Source organism: Amphiura filiformis, chromosome 10 (genome assembly GCF_039555335.1).
Source record: "Amphiura filiformis chromosome 10, Afil_fr2py, whole genome shotgun sequence".
Taxonomy (NCBI): domain Eukaryota; kingdom Metazoa; phylum Echinodermata; class Ophiuroidea; order Amphilepidida; family Amphiuridae; genus Amphiura; species Amphiura filiformis.
In genome coordinates, this window is record NC_092637.1 from 41,707,552 (window position 1) to 41,728,525 (window position 20,974).

Sequence of the window (20,974 nt, forward strand, 5' to 3'; positions counted from 1 at the left end):
AAGACCACCTACTGTGCTAGAGGTCAACTCTCCAGACATACTGGCGCCCAGCCATAATGGCAACCTCCATTTCTCTCTATCAACAATTTATATATTGCTATTTATAAATAGTGAATACAGGACTGGTAACAAAGACATGTTGCAGCAAATATTCTACGTCTAATAAACATTATACAGCAGATCATAGACAACACAAAAGTACGAGGGGGTATCAAAAGTTTTGGAAATGCCCAGAAGTGAAAGAGCTATATCAATGAAATTTTGTCAGTGCACTCACTGGTCCTTATGTACATTATGGACATGGTCCAAAAATGGTCTCATAAGTATGTTGACTTTTTTTACAGGTGGCACTAGATGCCAATAACCTGCTGCCCCAGTTACTGCACATAAACTGCAAGATTGAGAAAATTGAGGCAAGCAGCATTATTAAGATCCTGCTTTTGAAGGGTTGCAGTGCCTAGAAAATTGATGATGAAATTAAAGTTATCTTCGATGGTGATTGTGATATGTCACTGTCGCTTTTTGGAAAAGGAATTTTTATTTCAGCACAGATTTTCTGGGCACTGTAACCCTTAAAATGGAACTTAATCATGCTGCATGCCTCACTTTTCTCCATTTTGCTGGTTATGCGGTTACATAAACAGGTAGTGACATCTAGCTCCTGTAAAAAAAAAAAGTAAACATACTTATGCGACCATTTTTGCACCATAGTGTACATAACGACCACTGATTGCACTGACAAAATTTCATTGATATAACTCTTTCACTTCTGGGCGATTTCTAAAACTTTTTGATACCCCTCGTAAATGATAAAAGGAAACTATTGCAACCAATCTTGAAGGTCAAGTACTGTTCCACATTTAGAACTTTTATTTACATTCATACTGCTCTATAATACATTCAATAAATTTCAGGCTATAACAAACTGCATAATGATACTATGCAGTGAGTATCGTGCTATATAAATTCTATAATAATTCATCTACTTATGTTATACAATAAGTAAGTATACATAAATTAGCAGAATTCAGACCTGCCAACCTACCGAAGTCAGAATGATCGGACATTGAGACCAAAACCTTGTATATGTACACTGTACATTGTACACAAACCAGGTACCGACAAATTCAAAGACTTAAGGTGTGCAATATTTTCAGAATTCAGAAGGTTTTACAGGTCTGTATTTATCACAATAAACTAAAGAGATTGCTATAGCAAATTTTAAAGTGACATTTTCATCATTTTCTGTGGTTCTTACATTTAAATTTGCCATCACTGAAATTTTCAGAAAACAGGACTGTCCCTCATTTTCACTTTGGTAAACCCCAAATGCAGGACAGTCCCTCAAAATGAGGGACAGTTGGCAGGTCTGAGAATTAGGGAACAAACTAAAAGATCGATGACGTCCTATAAACGTAACTAGTTTAGTTTCATAACCGACTCATTCCAGAAGTAGGTTCAATTAACATTTGTTTTTTGAGAGGATAGTAGAAACGTAAACAACATTTTATTCTTCCCTCCTTTACTACCTCATTTCGTTCCTTGGACGTCATTAATCTTTTGTTTTCTTCCCTAATGTGATACAATGTGGTATTCTAGTTGAAATTCATCCACCCCCTATGGAAGATATTACCTTAATCTTCCACACAGGGAGTGTGAATTTCAAACGGGGTTATCAAAATGATTGACTCCATTTGAAATCTACATCCCCTGTGTGGGAGATTAAGGTCATTTCTTCCATAGAGGGTGTATGGAATTCATCTGGAACAGCGCAATATCAGCTATCAAGTATGCAGCTAATCTACGAAACTGCATCAATTCATAGATTTTAAGAATAATGCTTTCAATATATTTCTTAAATTCTATTATCATTGTAAATCATATCATCAATAATTTAATTAAAGAATTTAATAGACTTAAACAACATTGTAAAGATTTGCTGAATGCTGACATGATTGTAATGTACTTTAAATACAATGCAAAAAACAGCCTTAAATGTGCTGTATTGGTGACAAAATCCCAAGATTTCATTTCATAAAATCCTATTATCTTGTTCCACAAGCTTTCATTTACTAAGTCTGATTCACCAAGTACAAATGATCCAGGTGCTAAAATTAAATATCAATTCTTTTACTTTATTTGTTGGGAAGGATGTAAGGCCCTGTATCCATAGGCTGTTCCCTTGTGGCATGTGCCCTTGTTCCGTGTTCACTTGTTCCCATGTGACCTGCCACAAGACAACCTAAGCAAAACAAAGGTTCATTGTCTGTGTGGCAGGTCACATGGGAACAAGGGAATGCAGAACAAGGGCACACGCCACAAGGGAACAGCCTATGGATACAGGGCCTTAGGGGGGCAACATAAGAGTATACACTTGTCTTAAATAGACTAGTTTCCATAAAGTAAATTAAATCATCAATACAACTCTACTGATCAGAATATTTGAAAAGAAAATACAAATTAATTCTCACATTTCACAATACGATGCACCGCCACCGGTTGCTTTTGGCAGTCCAATTTTCGACTCCAGAGTCAACATTGCCGTTCTAGCTGCTATTGAATTTTCACACGAGTGTGATAATAAATATGTTGAAAACAGCTCCACGAAGGATTCCCTGTGATCAATAGATAGAAAATGGATCTGCTATAGTTGTAAATTGTTGTTTTAGTGTGCATTCGCATGTAACATCATTATAATGACATTTAAACCCACACTGATGCATGTACCTGTATTGTATTTGTATTACGCGGGCTTTGGATGTCGACTCATTTTACCATGATGCACTGCGTATTTTGGCCTCGACCCAGCGACCGCTGGAGGCGTATCGTATTGTGAAAAGCGAGAATTATCTCATGCAAGCCTCATTGCCCAATGTCACACAAACCCACTATTCAGAATGCCATACATGGGAAACGAAGGAAGATGTACTGTTCCTTTTTAACAAGCCAACCTTGAATGCTTGAGTATTAGAAATATGGGTATTGCACCTCAAGACCTAAACATGTTCATGTTTTGCATACTTGTGGTGTGTTGAAGGGAGGGGGGGGGTGAAAATAATAACTACAAGTAAATATTGCTCAAGCATGCACTCAAATGACCTATTTAATCAGGAATGTTTAAGTAGAAAAGTACAGTCAATCTGAAAGCCTGACAGAATTATCTTTATTAGTAAAATTGTGCCCCCCCCATTTAAGAGCAATGCTATGAAATCACCAGTATCCTGTACATTGTACAATAACATTCCAAGAAAAGCTTTCAGAGAAGCAAAGGTTCACTAAGGCAGTCCCCTAGACCCTACCCATTGGAACTTTTGATGCACAATAACTTCACGCTTGCATAGCAGTTTGAGTTTCCAGAAACAAATATTATTTGTTAAGGACTAAGATGCAGTTTATACACAGGGTTCAGTGTTACTGAAGCTTAAAGGAGGACTTCGTGATCATCCTCTTTTTATGACATCTTTTCAGTAGATAACCACGCAAAAAGCTTATTCCCAAAATTTCAGTTGATTCCGATTTTGCATTTGCGAGTTATGCATGATTATGTGTATTACACTGCTCCATAGGCCACTGTTGTTCTGGTATACCAGAACGACATTCAAATTTGATGATATTTTTGCTAAACGAACTAATCTGCAAGAAATTTTTGGTACATAAACATTGTATAGCCAAAGGTTTCCAGTGGTATAAAAATCTCAACTTTTTTTGAGAAAAGTGGGGGGATGAGGCTGTGGGTCACGAAATGTCCCTTTTAATTTGGCTTTCAAGTCATGCAGCTGATGTTCCACATTTACAGTAGTTATTACAATTAAAGTCTTTTACAGAAATATTCCACTAATAAATTTAAAATTTTCGTGGAAAACATTGTAGACTTTTTTTTTGCTATTCATTAAGTACATGAAATGTCACATGACAAAATCCACACAAAGTTATGTTATTTCAACAAAATTTTGCTTCCTTTTTCTTCAGTTTGCATTTCTAGTATAATACTGTATCTACGACTTACGCATAAAAAAGATACGCAAGTTTCCTTGCAAATTGACTAATGTAACAAGTATAATACTAAATACATATTGGCTCATTATGTCTACATCACATTTATATATAAGAAAATATAAATGTTTATTGACTGGCCCTGATGAATTGAAGGTATTACAATGACTGCATTGTTTTATAGGAAACATTTTCATTTAGAAAGGAAAGAGTATGCTACTGTAGCATAATATGCAGATACAAATACAAAATACCAATGAATTACTAGATTAAGACGTTAAAATTCATGATATTCATAACTAGGACCACTTTTGTACACCTCAACTGTTGTTTTTTTGGCAAATATCAGTCAATTCAACAACACACCAAACTACAATCTTGGAAAAAAGTACTTGGTACACATTGTCGTAATGCCGTACAGAATTTGCGATGATCACAGGAATGACATGTATTTTGTTTTTGAACAAACATGACATCGACAACAATGATTTACCCTTCACCTCTCCCCATCAATCAATGTTGGAACACATTGGGAAACTACTGAAGACATTGGCATTTCCCAACATTGCACAGGGAGAGGGGTGTTAGTTTTCAATTCTTGACAAAAAAGTGTTCCAAGACTTATTTCCAAGATTGTAGATGACTTCATCGGCTTCATAAATTAATGATATAGAGTACAAGCTTAAATCTAATAATTCATTCTTGAAATCAGTATGATATTATTTATTTTACTATGGCATATGAATATTCAACACTATACAAAATACAGGCTTATAAATTTCTTGATATACTGAAATTACGATGGGTGAAAGGTATTTTTTGGGTATAATTATGAATGCAAATTATAAAACAGCAAAATGCTGGAATACAGATATGTATCAAGAAATTTTCTTTTTAGAAAATATCAGTTGAACTACCATACATGAAATATTGAGGAAAAAGTATGTATACATCCATACAAATTGAGTTCTTCATTTCAATTATTATTATATTTATATTGTACATATATACTAGCTTATTGGAGACAATACGGCAAGTGTGGAAAACTGCGTAATTTGGGAGGGACAGATCTGTTCATGCTAAAATAATAACCAATTTATGATTATCATATTAACAGGGGTGGAATTTCGTAAAGTGCCACAGGAGTCCAAGTGGATTCTCGCAAGAGAGTTTTGCGAGAGTCCATGGATTCCCGTAAATAGATTCTCATTGTACAATCTTGCGGGAGTCCAAACTCCAAAAGGTATTATAATTATATAGGCCTACGTAAAATGCATTCAAACAAACAAACTAACAAAGTTAAGTTTTTAATATATGTGTCATCATACTCTCACTTCCATATGTCATTGCATCTTTGGCGACTTTTCCTTTATATTTTGAGTTTTAAGGCGTGTTGAACTTAAACGCAAGTTCGCTGAGCCGATCATTTCCAGATCCATTTCCAGCGAGAGTCCACATGGACTCTCGCAATAGGACTTTTACGGGAGTCTCTGCGAGAGTCGACTCTCGCCGAAATTCCACCCCTGTATTACTGAATATTGATGCCTTAGCAGGGATCTGGGTAGAGATGTCTAAATACAATATTTCATAATATTCTATAATTACACCACATCACTAGGACGGATCCAGGAATTTTCAATAGAGGGGGGCACCAAGCCAAGTCAGGCGCCACTCTGCAAAAATACACAGAGTCAGACGCCGCGCTGCAAAAAATAGAGGGGGGCGTTGGGTGCACCCCCTCTAAATCCGCCCCTGCATCAGAATCTCAGAATCCCTTGTGTTATCTTACCCTGATAGTAAATGTTTTTTAACAAGTACCAATTGGAAAACAATGGGGTATTCAATTTAAAACACATGCATCCCTATGAAAGACATGGCTTTAATCTCCCACACAGGGGAGTGTAGATGAAGTCATGCATTCAGGTAACCCCATTTCAAATTCAAACTCCCTGTGTGGGAGATTAAATCATGTCTTCCATAGCGGGGTGTACTGACTTCAGCTGGAATAACCCAAATGCATAAATAAACACAAGGGATCATTTGAGCTAAAATATAAACCGAATGAATCTATAAGCAATCATCCTACAAAATAATGATGCCTTCAAATACTGTATTGTATTCTACTTGTAGACAATATGATAAATGTGTGCAATCGTTCCTTTTTAGCTAAAATAATAATAACCAATTTATGAGCTATCATCCCACTGAATATAATGAAGCATTCAGCAGCAATCTAATAAGAGATTTCTGGATACAATATTTATTATACCACACAAGAATCCTTGCATCTTATATTACCCGACAGAGAGTAAACAATGCATAAATAAACACAAGAAATAATAGGAATCAACTGAGCTAAAATAATAACAATGAATCTAATCAATGTATACCACCTCTTGTTGTGTGTTTTTTCTTCTTCAAATGTTGCTGTATAAGCCACTCCGCCGTATACGCCACACTGACTTTCAACGGCTCCAAAATTAATGTATAAGCCACAGCTTATATTCTGGAAATTACGGTAATTATATAACCTGCTATGATCCTACTGAATAATGGTGCCCTCAAATACTGTATTGTACATTATAATAGCTTCTTGCCCCGGGCTTCTTGCACACAAGATGGCAAAATATTGTGTACTTTGGGAGTAACGGATTTAGAAATGCCCCTTCAAGCAAAAATTATAACAAATCTATTAATCATCCTACTGTATAATACATATTAATGCTTTCTGCGGCAACCTGTGTAGAGATTTCTGGATACAAGTTCATTTCCTATAATTATACCACTGAATATTTACCTTGTTTCTTGTATTATTTATTTATTTACTTACGGTGTATATTATCCCCTACAAACTTACATCAGAATATACATCTCATATATCAAATATCATTATAAAATAACATCTATATAAAGCTATCATCCCATGATATTAATTACACTTTCAGCACAGAGTTTAAAATTCTCCTTTGCTTCATTAAGTATGTATTTATGTATAGCCCAAGGCTACTTTGACTAGATGTGCAGATTCCCTGACCCTGATTTTGATGCTAGTGATGTCATGGAATTAAGGTAAAACAAAAGTCCTACTATGAATTCAAGCACTGTACTATCAATTCAGCAGGTATTGTGCTTCTCATGTACAGACCCAGGAAAACTGCCAACAGTCCTTTTTTAAGGAAAACTTTTTTAAATTAGGAAGTCAAAGACATAGGGCCTGCACTTTGGCTCGACATTTGAAAGGGGCGTGAATTCATTTTTGGATACGCCCCTATTATAATTAGGTAATACTCGACTCACACACATTCCCTATATTAATATGTATATACATGTACCACATGTAGTCAATCTGTCTGCTTTATCTGTATTGTGCCGTTCTTAAGCAAATACGGTAGTTAAACACGATTTCATCAAACATTATAACAATAGCTCTTTTACAGTGTGCAATCATCCCGGGCAATAGTTGGGCAATAATAGAGGATGTGCGTGAAATTATTGATTGGCTCCATACAAAGGAATTGAACCGGTGTCCTTCACCATAATCATGGCACAATGCAGTGCATTCAATCAAACGTTGTCGTCAACCAATTTCAGATTTGATCGTATTTGTGCATTTGTTATGTGCGTGAGAAGAGCTGTCGTGGTAGATTGCAATAGCTTGTAATCATGCTTTTGTTCAATGAATTTGAGTACTCCGCCATATTTACGATATGATACGTCATAATCTAGGTGATTATTTGCATTGGATGTCTTGAATACGCTGGCGAGGTTGTGTAATTCAGTATCGAAGTTACGTAATGTTACTATGTCAACGGGATCACGCGCTTGAGTTATGAACCACGATCGAAACAATCACCACACAAAGTATATGGCACTTGAAGGCATATCAAAATAGCGTGATCCGGTAACCAAGAGAATTACGTAACCACTTCGATGCTGAATAATCGGATTAATGCTATAACAGTAGGTGAATACAAGTTTTGAATATATCGCGTTGCAAAGCCCCATTCAGTGATCCCAGCGAAAGTGAAAAAAAAATCAAATTGTTACTTTTATAAAAAAATTTAATGAAAAAAAATTGGCACAAAACCCTAGAAAACGGCAGTATTGACGAAGTTGAAGCCCCATTCAAATACATGTAGCTAATTTATATATACTGTCAGTATATAAATTACAGATTCACGTAAATGCATTATTTTTGTCTTAAATAGGCCTACACTGCTTAGGGCTGAACCACTAGCAGAAGACACCAAGTTGATGTTTTATGACCTTTGACATTCTTTTGTGGCGAGTGACATGGTCAGTTCAATTCATGCCGAGTGTCCTTGACAGGTTTAACTCTGCTTCGGTGGTCATGAAAGAATTCAAAAGATAACCTCTGCCCCAACAATCCCAAGCAATTGTCTGAAACTGCTCTTCGGATGATGTATCATAAGAACTCAAATGATGATAGTCATATAATGACCAAAAGATTATTACTGACTATATCATTGAAGACTGAGTTCTGCAGTCTTGTACAAAATCTGAATTTTGATGATTTTTACGATCGTCCGGATGAAAAAAAAAAATAACTGAATGGGCCGTTAGTTCCCTCCTCTCCTTACACTGGCAATATGGATCAAAGAAAAATAAAGAAAAAAATAAAGAAAACAAGAAAAAAAAAAGACAAAGAAAAGAAACAATAAAAGAAAAAACAAATATGAAAAGTTCGAACAATATTTGGTTTATAAAATTAATGTGACCGTGATGAGGCTCGAACTCACCACCTTCCGATTTAAAGTTGAGCGCTAGCGTATCAAATTCTGATGCCTTACCAAGTGAGCTGTGCTCCTGAGATCTGAAATAAAAATAAAATAATACACTGTATACCTGCTTGTGTCGGTAATTGATTTGCTCAAATTCCATAATGGTACAGTGCAACAGAGCAAAAATGCCCAAAATTTAAAAGCTATATAATTTATGACCACTATACACTACACATAAAAATACTAATACAAGGGAATTTCAACGTAAGAACCAAACAATTAAGTACCAACATGCACAGCTTTGTCCTTATATCACATTTGGGTTTTTAACAAAATGTTATCAAATCTCTACTGTGATTGGCAGCTGCACAAGGCATCTCTTTGATAGCTGATCATGGCCATCCATTCAGCAAGTGGCTACTAACTGACCTTGACAGGCTTGAATGAGCACTGTCATCTGCTACAAAACCATCACACTCTAGGACCTGGTCACTCCATAATGCTACAGCTACAGGGAGCACAGTACTTTGACAATGGAGTGAAAGACTATTATTATTGATTAGGCGCGGATTTTAAAAGTACAGCTCCTATGCGTGTATAGCAAAAAATTGGAATAGAATGTTTGGAATCATGTAACTAAAGTACTAAATGCATTCTGCAAAATGCGCTCTGACCAATTTATAAAGCATTTCATTAGCTTTAATTTGACATATTGTTTGACATATTTGGAATTATGGTAAATCATTAAATAAAATATTTATTAATTAATCAATTATGTCAATTAATTAAAAATGTAATGCAAATATGCATATTTTCTCTGACAGAATTGTAGGATTTGACAAGAGCCATCTTTCTTGTAAGTTTGATTCTTATAACATACCGGTATCGTATTGTGTCCCGTTATAGTTGCAGAAAAAAAATACGCGTGCAGGACACACATACGCACACACACACCCAGAGGATCGTGCACTGTTTTTACAATCGTATAACATTCATTGGCGCTAGTAGTAGTAAATTTCAATTTTCTTTGTTTTACCTCACTTGTTCTGCTCAAAATTAAAAGGGGACATATCTAGCTGACAGTAAAAGCTTACATTTTATGGAAATTATGTTTAACTATTTGCTTAAACAGCACAAAACAGATAAAGCAGACATATTTACTATACATAGGCCTATACATGTATGGTATCATGCCAGGGACTGTTTAAGAATATAACATTAGATTTATGATATTTACTTGAGGACTGTTATTTATCAAAATGTGAAAAATATCAAATTTTAATAATTTGTCATAAAATTTGTATTATATCGTGAATTTTAAACAATGAAATTTATTTGATATCAGAAAGACATTCTTCGTATTCAGAATGCAATTCGATATGTCTGATGTGCTCACATGTCCCACAAAAAGTACTATCGAAACGCTCAAAACGCTCATTCCAGATCCCTTAATTTGGTTAATTTTCTTTTCTTGTTTTCTTTATTTATTTTTCTTTGATTTATATTGCCAGGGTAAGGAGAGGGAACTAAAGGCCCATTCAGTGATTTTTTTTCATCCCGACGATCGTAAAAATCATCAAAATTTTGGACATTATTATGACTATCATTTGAGGACTGAGTTCTTATGATCCGAGGAGCAGTTTCAGACAATTGCTTGGGATTATTGGGGCAGAGGTTATCTTTTGAATTCTTTCATGACCAGTGAAGCATAGTCAAACCTGTCAAGGACACTCGGCGTGAATTGAAAGACCATGTCACTCGCCACAAAAGAATGTCAAAGGTCATAAAACACCACTTTTGTGTCTTCTGCTATCTAAAGGCCTATGGCTGATTTTGTACCTTTCGTCATTGTCATAGATGTGCTAACATAGCTTGCTAGTGCAGTGGTTCAGCGAAAACCGTGTGTCTAAGACAAAAAATAATGCATTTACGTGAGTCTGTAATTTATATACCGGTACTGACAGTATATAAATTAGCTACATGTATTTGAATGGGGCTTCAACCGTCAATACTGTCGTTTTCCTTTTTTTTTTTTTGACCGGTTGTTTTTCATTAATCTACATTTGTTCCCTTAACAATTTGATTTTTTTCTGTCATTCGATGGGTACACTGAATGGGACTTTATAGCGGATTATTCAAAACTTGTTTTTACCTACTGCTATATAGTATTAATCCGATTATTACATAACTTTGCCAGCGTATTCAAGACATGGGTTATGTAGGGATAAACTGTACATGGGTATAGAAGCCCTGCATGCTTTTATCGATTGGCTCCAAACAAAGGATTTGAACCGGTGTCCTTCACCGTAATCACGGCGCAGTAGCCTACAGTCCATTCAATCAAATGTTTTCAGTGTGCGAGACGAACGATGTATAAATCTGGAGGTCACATCATCACTTATCATGCTTATTGTAAAAAGTTTGTCCAATGCATATGTACTGTGTGTATTGTTCCGGGTATTGTCAATACAGTCAAGCAAACAGGTATTATATTTTGAAAAGGCCGCTATAGTATATTCACAGGGGTGTCTTGAATGGCCAATCATATGGGACATAATCAAATTGCAGTGACTGCTTCCTTTGTTACCACATGTCAGTCATCTTGTGATTATTGGACCATGTAAACCTGCAAAAAAACGAGCCAAAGTGCAGGCCCTATGACAGCAAAATAAAAATATGTGACTCATGCAGCAGCATCAGCAAAAGAAATTTATGGAACAGTTCACCTAAAACAAAGGAAATAGAACATAAATCTCATGTTGTAAAATCCTAGTCCAATTTGGGACCCTTGGGCTGTGTTCACATTACATAATGTGGGTTCGTACCTGGGTAGTAAAATGGTGTCGATCCACATTGATTTCGCGTTCACACTACTGGGCAAATCTACATGGAAAGTGGGTTATGATGTAAGTGGAGCGAATCCACATACCCGGATGTTAGAATGACCCGGAAGTAAAGTGCCGTTACCACAGAGCATAGATACGAAATTTCATAAAGAAATTCCAGAGAAACGAGTAGCGGTGATATTGTGGCAGCTATCAACCAACGCCAAACACAGAACCATAGGCCATTTATTTGGGATTGCCCGTAACACGGCCTGTCTGATTGTAAAACAAGTAATTTATGTAAGCTTATGTTGAGCATGCTGTCGACTGAAATATTTTTAGCATGTAAATGTCAATAAGTCAATTCCCAGTGAGCAGTTCGTTTCATTCCATGGACGTATGTACACCATCTCGACCTGTACGACCACTGCCACTTCCGGTATATGTGGAGGCGATCTGGATCGACTCCACATTTTCGCGTTCACATTACAAAATTTAACCCACCTAGTAGGGTCGAAACTACTTTAACAAGGTAGTTTTGATCCACATTATTAATGTAAGGTCGAATCCACTTCCTTTGTGTTCACACTACACAGGGAAGTGGTTTTGATATAGGGTTGACGTCCCTGCATCAAAAGGGCCTGTTATCACGCTCGTAAATTACCACAAGACATTAAATACTGGATATCCCTACAACCAGCTGCTAAATCGGCAACATCCATCTGGTGTTTCAAGACCATGCTGCAAGACATGAATTTCAACCACAATTAGCATTGCATGGTGTGAAACTGAAACTGCATGTCAACAGCCGCTTTTGGGACGTTTTGTGCATTGAACATATCAAGACCAAGATCATCTTTTTAACTAGCAACAATAAGAATTACTAGCAACTTGCCATTGATTAACATTCTACTATAATTTATACATGCTCATATTTTTACTGTTTGGAATCAATAACTTGCTTTGGCATAAAAACAATCATAATATATTTGAAAAATTCAGATGGAAAATGTGATGCATGTAATTTTCATAATTTTTGAGGCTAGATATGTTAACGATGGCTTTAAATTGACAACCTACTTAAAAAACTGCAAGGTAATTTTTTGAAAATATGATAAAAAAAAAAGTAGCACATTTTCTTTATTATTTTGCCAATATCTCAAGTTGTGACAAATTGATACATCAGTTATTCCATCTGAATTCTTCATTTAATTTATATCAAAAATACACAAGTAAATAAACTCTTTATCTAAATTAATCAATTCTTAATCAATATATAATATAGCAAAGTAAATTTGTAACTGGCGGACCCAGGGTTGGTGGATTTAAATGATTTTTTTTTAAAAAAATCAGTGATTTTAATCAAAATTTTAATATTGCAGGCCTATTAATTACGAACAATTCAAAGATGTTTTGGTTAAACAATCATCTGCTTTAGCCTACATGTATCTGAGGTAATCTATGAATGAATGTTAATTTACCACTTATTCTAACATGATTTATTCCAAAATTCACATCAATATTTGGCATCTCAATGAAATTTTTTGTTTTTTTTATTGCATAATTAGAATCTTGTTTTGCACCACTGTGCTTGACTTCAGAGGGCATTGAAATGTGGTTAGAAATTCAAGAAAAATCAATTAAAAAAAAAAATTAAGGGGAAAAAAACATGTTTTTTTTTAATCACCAACCCTGGGTAGACATACAGGTACATAGAAAATGTAATGCTGGTTTAATTTTACCTTCCCTCAGAGATTAATAATACATACATAAAAATCTATGACTCATTGTTCCGAGCCTCAGTTGCCACCTAGGTTTCATTATCATTGAAGTATAGGACTTTTTATTTTTTCGGAGAAGAGCAGGTAGGGCAACTACTTGATTATATTTCTACACGTTCATACTACATACTCTGAAAATTTTAGAAAATTCGCACAAGTCCGGTTTTTTTTAGATCACATTTTTGTTCCTAAAATTGGGATTAAAGCGCCATCAACAGGCACTCTCTCCATAGGGCTACATGTAAAGACCAGTTATAGACAAATGGCCCTAAAATAAAATGGACTCGTGCGAATTTCCTCAAATTTTGCATATGATGTAGATTTAACATCTGGAATGTAATGCAAGTGATGTTGTTTCCCGCTCTTCTAAATTCATTTTTAAAATGTCTGCCCCAGACCAAGGTGTTGCCAGCAATGTGTGGCATGGGGGAGTATGGTGAAATACTCCCCAATTAGTGCTCCCCACACTTGCCCCCTGCCTCAAAGCACATTTGCAACCAGGCAAAAGCCTAATATAAAGATATCTAATTTGATTTTTTTCAAGAATTCAAATTTTCTGACCCTCCAAACGGGCTATTCCAGTTGAAATCCATACAGACACCCTCTATGGAAGACATACCTTAAGCTCCCACACATGGGGGTGTGAATTTCAAATGGGGTTACCTGATGGTGACTCCATTTGAAAACTACACCCCATGTGTGTGAGATTAAGGGCATGTCATGCATAGGGATGTATGGATGTCAACGAGAATAGTCAAATTTTCCTTTGTTATCTTTTCTGCACAAATTCATCTGGGCCCCATTTCACTATATAACCTTTCATATCTGAAGTAACCATTTATAAGTTATGAATACCCTTTTCCAAGACGTAACTTTACGAAGGGTACCTGTAGTAAATTCCTATTACCGGGTACTTTTAAATAGGTACCGATCGCAATTAAGTTATTATAGTGAAATGGATATTACAATGTGTCTTAAAGGAGTATTTCGTGATCCTAGCATCCTCTATTTATGTCATCTTTCATTAGATATCCACGAAAAAAAACCTATTCCCAAAATTTCAGTTGATTCCGATTTTGCGTTTGCGAGTTATGCATGATTATGTGTATTACACTGCTCCATAGACAATGCATTGTAATTTCGTTCTGGTGCACCAGAGCGAAATTCACTGATATCTTTGCTAAACGAATTAATCTGCAAGAAATATTTTGTACATAAACATTATGTAGCCAGAGGTTTCCAGTGATATAAAAATCTCAACTTTTTTTGAGAAAAGTGGGGGATGAGGCTGTGGATCACGAAATGCCCTTTAAGTTTGGATTGATTTTGAAACCTACAATGCTTTGTAAAGTTAGTGAAACAGACCCCAGGTAATGCAGCTTAATGCAACATGAGAACAAACAGTTTTTCATAACTTTCAGTTTTTGCATCCAAACTCTTACTACGGAAGGCAAACACTATGTAACTAAAGCACTTTGTTCATATCTAGCATTAAAACATACTGGTTGAAAGAATAATAGAAAGACGATAATTCTGAGATAATAAAACTGAAAAATATAAGAATAATTTCAATATATTCTGGGTACTAATTGTAGCATGTAATAAGGTTTACATAACAATGACAATCATACTCATTCCCCACATCTGAATCAAACACATAGAATAGTATTGCTACAAAGTGGGATTTCTGCTTAATGCTTTTCATAGCTTCTCACTAGGTATTGTAAGTTCAGAGCTTCTGCCAGCACTCAGCAACTCAACATGTACACTTTTTGCACGAGACTTAAAAATAGCAACAGTAGATATATAAAATAAGTCGAATATGTGTTGCGCACAATTTTGCAGAAGCGACGGAATATATTTATATTCCAATACTAAAATTAAGAGAAATTCAACATTCAGGCTAGTGCCCCAAATCAGTGGTATGACTGTATTTCTTGCAGGGGAATCATTTTTATTGCTTAATTACACAAACTGAGTATATATACCCTACTGAGAAGACAATTATCACCATAGTCTCACTAATCAAATTGTTCTGATTAAGTTGAGCAATTACATTTCAACAACTTCTGAAAGCCTTTGCAAACTTAAATTATTTACCACAGAATTGGCTATTCCACTTGAAATCCATACACCCCTTATAGAAGACATGACCTTAATATTCTACACAGGGAGTGTGAATTTCAAATGGGGTTACCTAAATTGGTGTTTCCATTTGAAATCTACACTCCTTCAGTAAGTTCAGTGTCATGTCTTCAATAGCGGGCGTTATCGTCTAAGCGCACACTATTAATGTGCAATTTAATGTGCGCATTGTTGAAGACATACTTTGCAAAGGATTGTGGGAAAGATCTGTTGAAATACCAGCACTTCTTTACTTTCTTGTATGCAAGTAGACTCAGGAGGGGAATAGTATATAGGACAATGTTGGTCAAGTTGGGATACAAATGCATTCGACAGCCATTAATATTAAATCCCTCCATTGAGCACCAATGTTTACGTGTGCATGTTCGTCAAATAGCTTCCACAGGGCAATCTCTGGCCATATTTCATTGATATTTTGATCATGTTTGATCGATTCACTATTATAGATTGTACACCGTGTTTGTATTTAGTTATTGGGAATGGGGAACGTGTGAACAAATTAAATGTTTGTACCTATAGGTATTACAACACATGAATGCTATTATAAATTCCCAGTGACCTAACCTTTCAACATTGTCCTATGAACTCACATCCACCTGCAATATGGCACCTGTCTAGGTAGGATACATACAATAGCAAAACAAGGCTATTCCATTCATCCTTTCCATATTGCATTTAAGTTTGGTGGTAGAATACAGCAGTCACTTAGTGACAATTTTGCCATCAGTTTGATCATCCCAACCCAAATACAACATTACATTAATTACAAATGATCTGACTTTTTGCTAACTGTACGGAATTTTTACAGTGACTCTAAAAATATCAATTATGGTCTTTTTCAAGTGCATCCAATGTTGCATATATGATCGACGGGAGTCATTTCAATGATACTTAAAGCTGATGGGTGCCAATTACATTGATCCATGCAACTGTTCCTATATTCAATTTCCCAGACACGACATGTACCCGAGAAGCTTCATCAGAATACAATCCCTTGATCCAACAAAATATCCTGATTCATATACCTCTTGTATTAATGATGAGCAACAGCAGACAGATTTAAAGGCTACAAACAAGTTTTCAAATATGGTTTAGCAGTTGGGCATACACATGATCCGCTGAAGCAGCTAGAGCAACTGATTGGAACGTTGAGATGAAAGACCTCTTGCTGGTGTCATCGCTAATCTGTAAGATGGATTGGAATAAACAAAGAACAATCATGTTTTTGACATACCTGCACAAATAAGGTCAAATAAAAAATGTTTGTAGGGAGCATGAAAACCAAAATGCGAAATGTAGTGTATTTTGTGATGGTCACATAATTTATCCTAAAATATGCCTCAAACATTGATGGTTATAGCAATTATAAAGAAGGTTTAATATGAGAATTATAAGTTAGTGAGGGTTGAATTTTATTGATTTGTAATTCATATACCGTATTGTCTATAATAAACGCCGGGGTGTTGCATTTTTCGAAGGGGGGGCCTTTATTGAAGGCGTAATTGTCAGTGAAAAAAACTTTTCTCGATGGTGCTCCTGTAGGAGGAGGATTTACAACTATACTAATACTACTACCATGGTGGCGCTCATGAAAATTGAGAGGAAAATGATATTTTCATGGTAAGTACAAAAAAATTACACCCGTAATTTATCAGCAAGCAAGAATCTGGTGAAATTCTACCATAATTAGGCAATGAAATGGATGGAAGTTCGAGTCATAATAGCTTTTGTCCATGCAATTTAGCAATTGTCACTGACATGACTGATACAAGTTTTAGGCCAAGGAAAGTCGATTTTGAGTTTCCCGTCACCCGCCCTCACTTCATTTTCTGACCCTCACTTGAATTCATTATTGTGATTTTCCAACAAATACCGATAAAAACTGGTTATATTTGCAAAAAAAAATATGAATATCCCTTTATTTTTTGTGGAAAAATCAAAATCAAAACATGCATTTTGCTGTCAACCTTGCAGACTCTTTTTACTTTTGAATCTCATTTGGGCTAAACATCCATCTTCAAGTGAGTGAGCGGCAAATAACAACAAATTTTACATGCGTGTTGGTCATATAATGAAAGGCAGAAAAATAATGAATAATGAATAATGAAAAAGTTACCTCACTTGTTTTCAGCAATTATGTGACGGGAAACTCAATAATTGACTGTTAGGGGCCTTAAGCTTACTCGCACGATAGAGCATGGAAATGTTTGCATTTTTGTCAATTTTTCACAGAAAATTGGAAGGGGCTGTTATTAGAGGTGGATCATTTATTACAGACAATACGGAACCTCAAATAATTGGCCCCTGGGCCTATCAATGTTTTGTTTTTTGACAGACCAAGAGCCGTTCCCAAACATTGCCAAGTTTGAACATTTTTTTATTATGCAATCATCTCCTTTTCTTGAGAAGGAGACATATAGAGACCTTATTCTGTCAAGTCAGAAATACAAAGTAAATCTGTGGCATCGGGGGTCGAAATTGTACTGAAATAATTATTCTCATACCTCCAGTTTCCGAGGTCTACCGTATTTCGTCAAATAAACGCCCCGGGGACGTTACATTTTCCCAGGGGGGCCGTTAATTCAAGGTTAATTTTAGAACGATAATTCCTGTTAAAATAATTAGGTAATCTAAAAACTCACGCTAAAATGACGAACTACGAACTAGAAACACTGACTTCTAGTTCACTTTGGGGTTTCCAATCCAGATTTTCGCCAATTATTGACGCTATTATCAACCAAGTGTGCAACTTGGTAAGCTTACTACACAAGATAGCATGGAAATATCGGCATTTTTGAAACATCTTGGTTGAAAAAAAAAGTGGTGGGGGCGTTTATTTGAGGGGGGCGACTATTTGACTAAATACGGTAATTACTTTGTTCTCCTGAGTTGATGGACTAAAGAAGGAGAGCTAAAAAAACCTACCTGGTTTCTGAAGAAATCCCTGGCTACGAGGAGGAAGTACTTCCTATCTAGTGTTTCTAGTTTTCCCATTCTGCTTATCACATGGGGAAGGCTGATGGTTTTTTAATTAAGGAATGTGAACGAGTAATCGCTTACTGTATAAGTGGTAATTTTCATGTACAGTTATTTTCGCAATTTGCAGTGAGAGACACATTTGTGCAAATGTTAATTTTTGCGATTGCCCAGTCCATCCCTATACTTGTAATACATTATTGCATATATTCGCGAGGTGTTATTTTCGCGGTTGGTGCTCTAATCGCGAAAATAAAACCCTCACAAAAATTACCACTTACATGCTCCAATAAACTTCAACAGGCTCAAAATGCTGCTGCACGCATGCTCACAAGGACTAGAAAATTTTATCATATTTCATCCGTCTTACAACGTCTGCATTGGTTACCAATTTGGTATCGCATTAATTTCAAACTCCTTCTCACCTGGAAAGCGCTCCATGATATGGCACCTTCTTATATCGGTGAACTTATCAATTTATATATTCCATCAAGTGACCTTTGATCATCAGATAAGCGTCTTCTTTCAGTTCATCGGACTTTTTCTTCATTTGGCACTTCATGTTTTCAAAAAGACTTTAAAAACTCATCTGTTTAAGATTGCTTATGAAAATTGACTTCTTTGTGACTGTTTTTATAAATGTGTGTTAATTTTTAATTGTTCAATGTTTGCGCCTCGGAATACGTTGTCTAGAGAGATGGCGCATTATAAATGCATTATTATTATTAATATGGTTTGAATGCGTACACAGTTGAATTTGAAAACTGGAGGATTTAATACATAGCTTCATTTATTGGGATTATTTCAAATGAAATGATATTGGTTCCTGTGAGACCTTAGTTACACCACAATTTCTCATGTCTACATGTATGTCTCTGATTAATGGTGTTCACAAACATGCACACTCAAAACCACACCCCTGGCACATTTTAAGAAATCAAAAAACATGATCAAACACAAACAAACAAAAAAGAATTGATGTCAATAAAGGATACAGTGCTCTAATCCATTGATTTGTTGATGCGCTGATGAAGAAGCAGGTCAGACTCCATATCGCCATAGCAACAGGTGTACGCTGGGTAAAATTAGACAATGATAACATGACCCAGTCTCTGACTCCTGATGCCTGGCCACGATGGTGCAAACTGCCAAATACCTGTGGAGGATAAAAAAAGATCAAGGATCTGTTAATAGGTCTGCACCTTCAAAATTATGATAGGTACCTGTTTCAGAAATTACACTTTAATATTTATTTGGCAGAAATCTCATGCCATTTAAGGCCGGATTGAAAACATTTTAACATTGATACATACCTAGAATAGCATCAGTTTGCTGATATGAAAGAAATTCTCCAAGATCACTTTATTTATGGTATCGCTTAATAGAGAATTGATACATACCTTGAATAGCACCAATGCCATGAGTTGCGGATGAGGTTGTTGATTCGACAGAAATTCTCCTATCACTTTATTGATGATGTCTTGAGGAGAGAAGAAGTCATTGATGAAGGCTGGCAAGATTTGGGCGACAGCTCTGGCTTCTGATGGATAGCCTTTACGTATCCTGAAAATAAAAATGAACATAACAATGATTATATTGAACAAAAATTTGTTAATTCTATCGTTTTAATAATTTAGATTCCATACATATTTTCCCTGACATATACGTTGATCATCAGCACTTAAAATAGGGGCAATATTCCAGGTTTCTTTCTGTTTACTATCCCTGTTAGAGTAGATAGGTGCTGCTGTGGTCTTCACAAGAGTTCACCATCCAACTCCTATGGTTTGGGGAAATTATATGTACTTTTAGTTCATTCTGGTCCCACAAGATTTTTTTCCAGATACAGGCAAACTGGTCTTGAAAAAAACACCCACTGAAACATGTTGACCAATGCGAAGCGTAGCGAGTGTGGCTCTCGCAGATCACAGCCGGGGGTCCAGGGTGCCACAGGCCCACTTAAGGGCCCCTGGGTGGGTCCAGGGCTATTTCTGGAAGATAAATTTTGCAATCTTTTTTAACACAGATGTGTGTTACTGTTTATGAGCTTTCTGCGTCACTTTTTAATATTTGAGTGACTATTTATGAGTTTTTGCCATTTTTGCCGGTTAAAAACTGGCAAAAACAGTTTTTGCCAGGTTTTTGCCACTTTGCCGGCAAACAGGTTTTTGCCGGCAAAAAACGAACCCTGCCCGACTTGTTCATAAAATTGTACAGAAATTCCCATTTTTTTTTCTTCTTGAAAGGCCCATTCAGTGGTTTGCTCATCAGAGGATCGTAAAAATCATCAAAATTCAGGTTTTAGCATTTTTGTTGCTGTCATAGATGTGATAAGATACCTACTATTGGTTAAGCTGAAAGCCGTGCATTAAAGACAATAGAAGACATTTTACAAAAATCTGTAATTACTTAAGAGAAATTAGCTACACATATTTTGAATGGGGCTTCAAATTAGTCAATACTGCCATTTTAAACGGCCTTTAAACTACATTTACAGTTGAGACACTCCATT

General features: G+C 35.8%; 1 protein-coding gene across 1 annotated transcript in view; it reads right to left on the bottom strand.

The window, feature by feature from the left end:
* Nucleotides 1–14,624: 14,624 nt before the first annotated feature.
* LOC140162879 (huntingtin-like) overlaps nt 14,625–20,974 on the bottom strand; it is a 116,672-nt gene continuing 110,322 nt past the window's right edge. The window contains 4 exon segments of the mRNA XM_072186183.1: nt 14,625–16,671; nt 18,412–18,502; nt 19,458–19,618; nt 19,863–20,025. Coding sequence (XP_072042284.1) covers nt 16,567–16,671; nt 18,412–18,502; nt 19,458–19,618; nt 19,863–20,025 — 520 coding nt within the window. The 3' untranslated portion in view covers nt 14,625–16,566.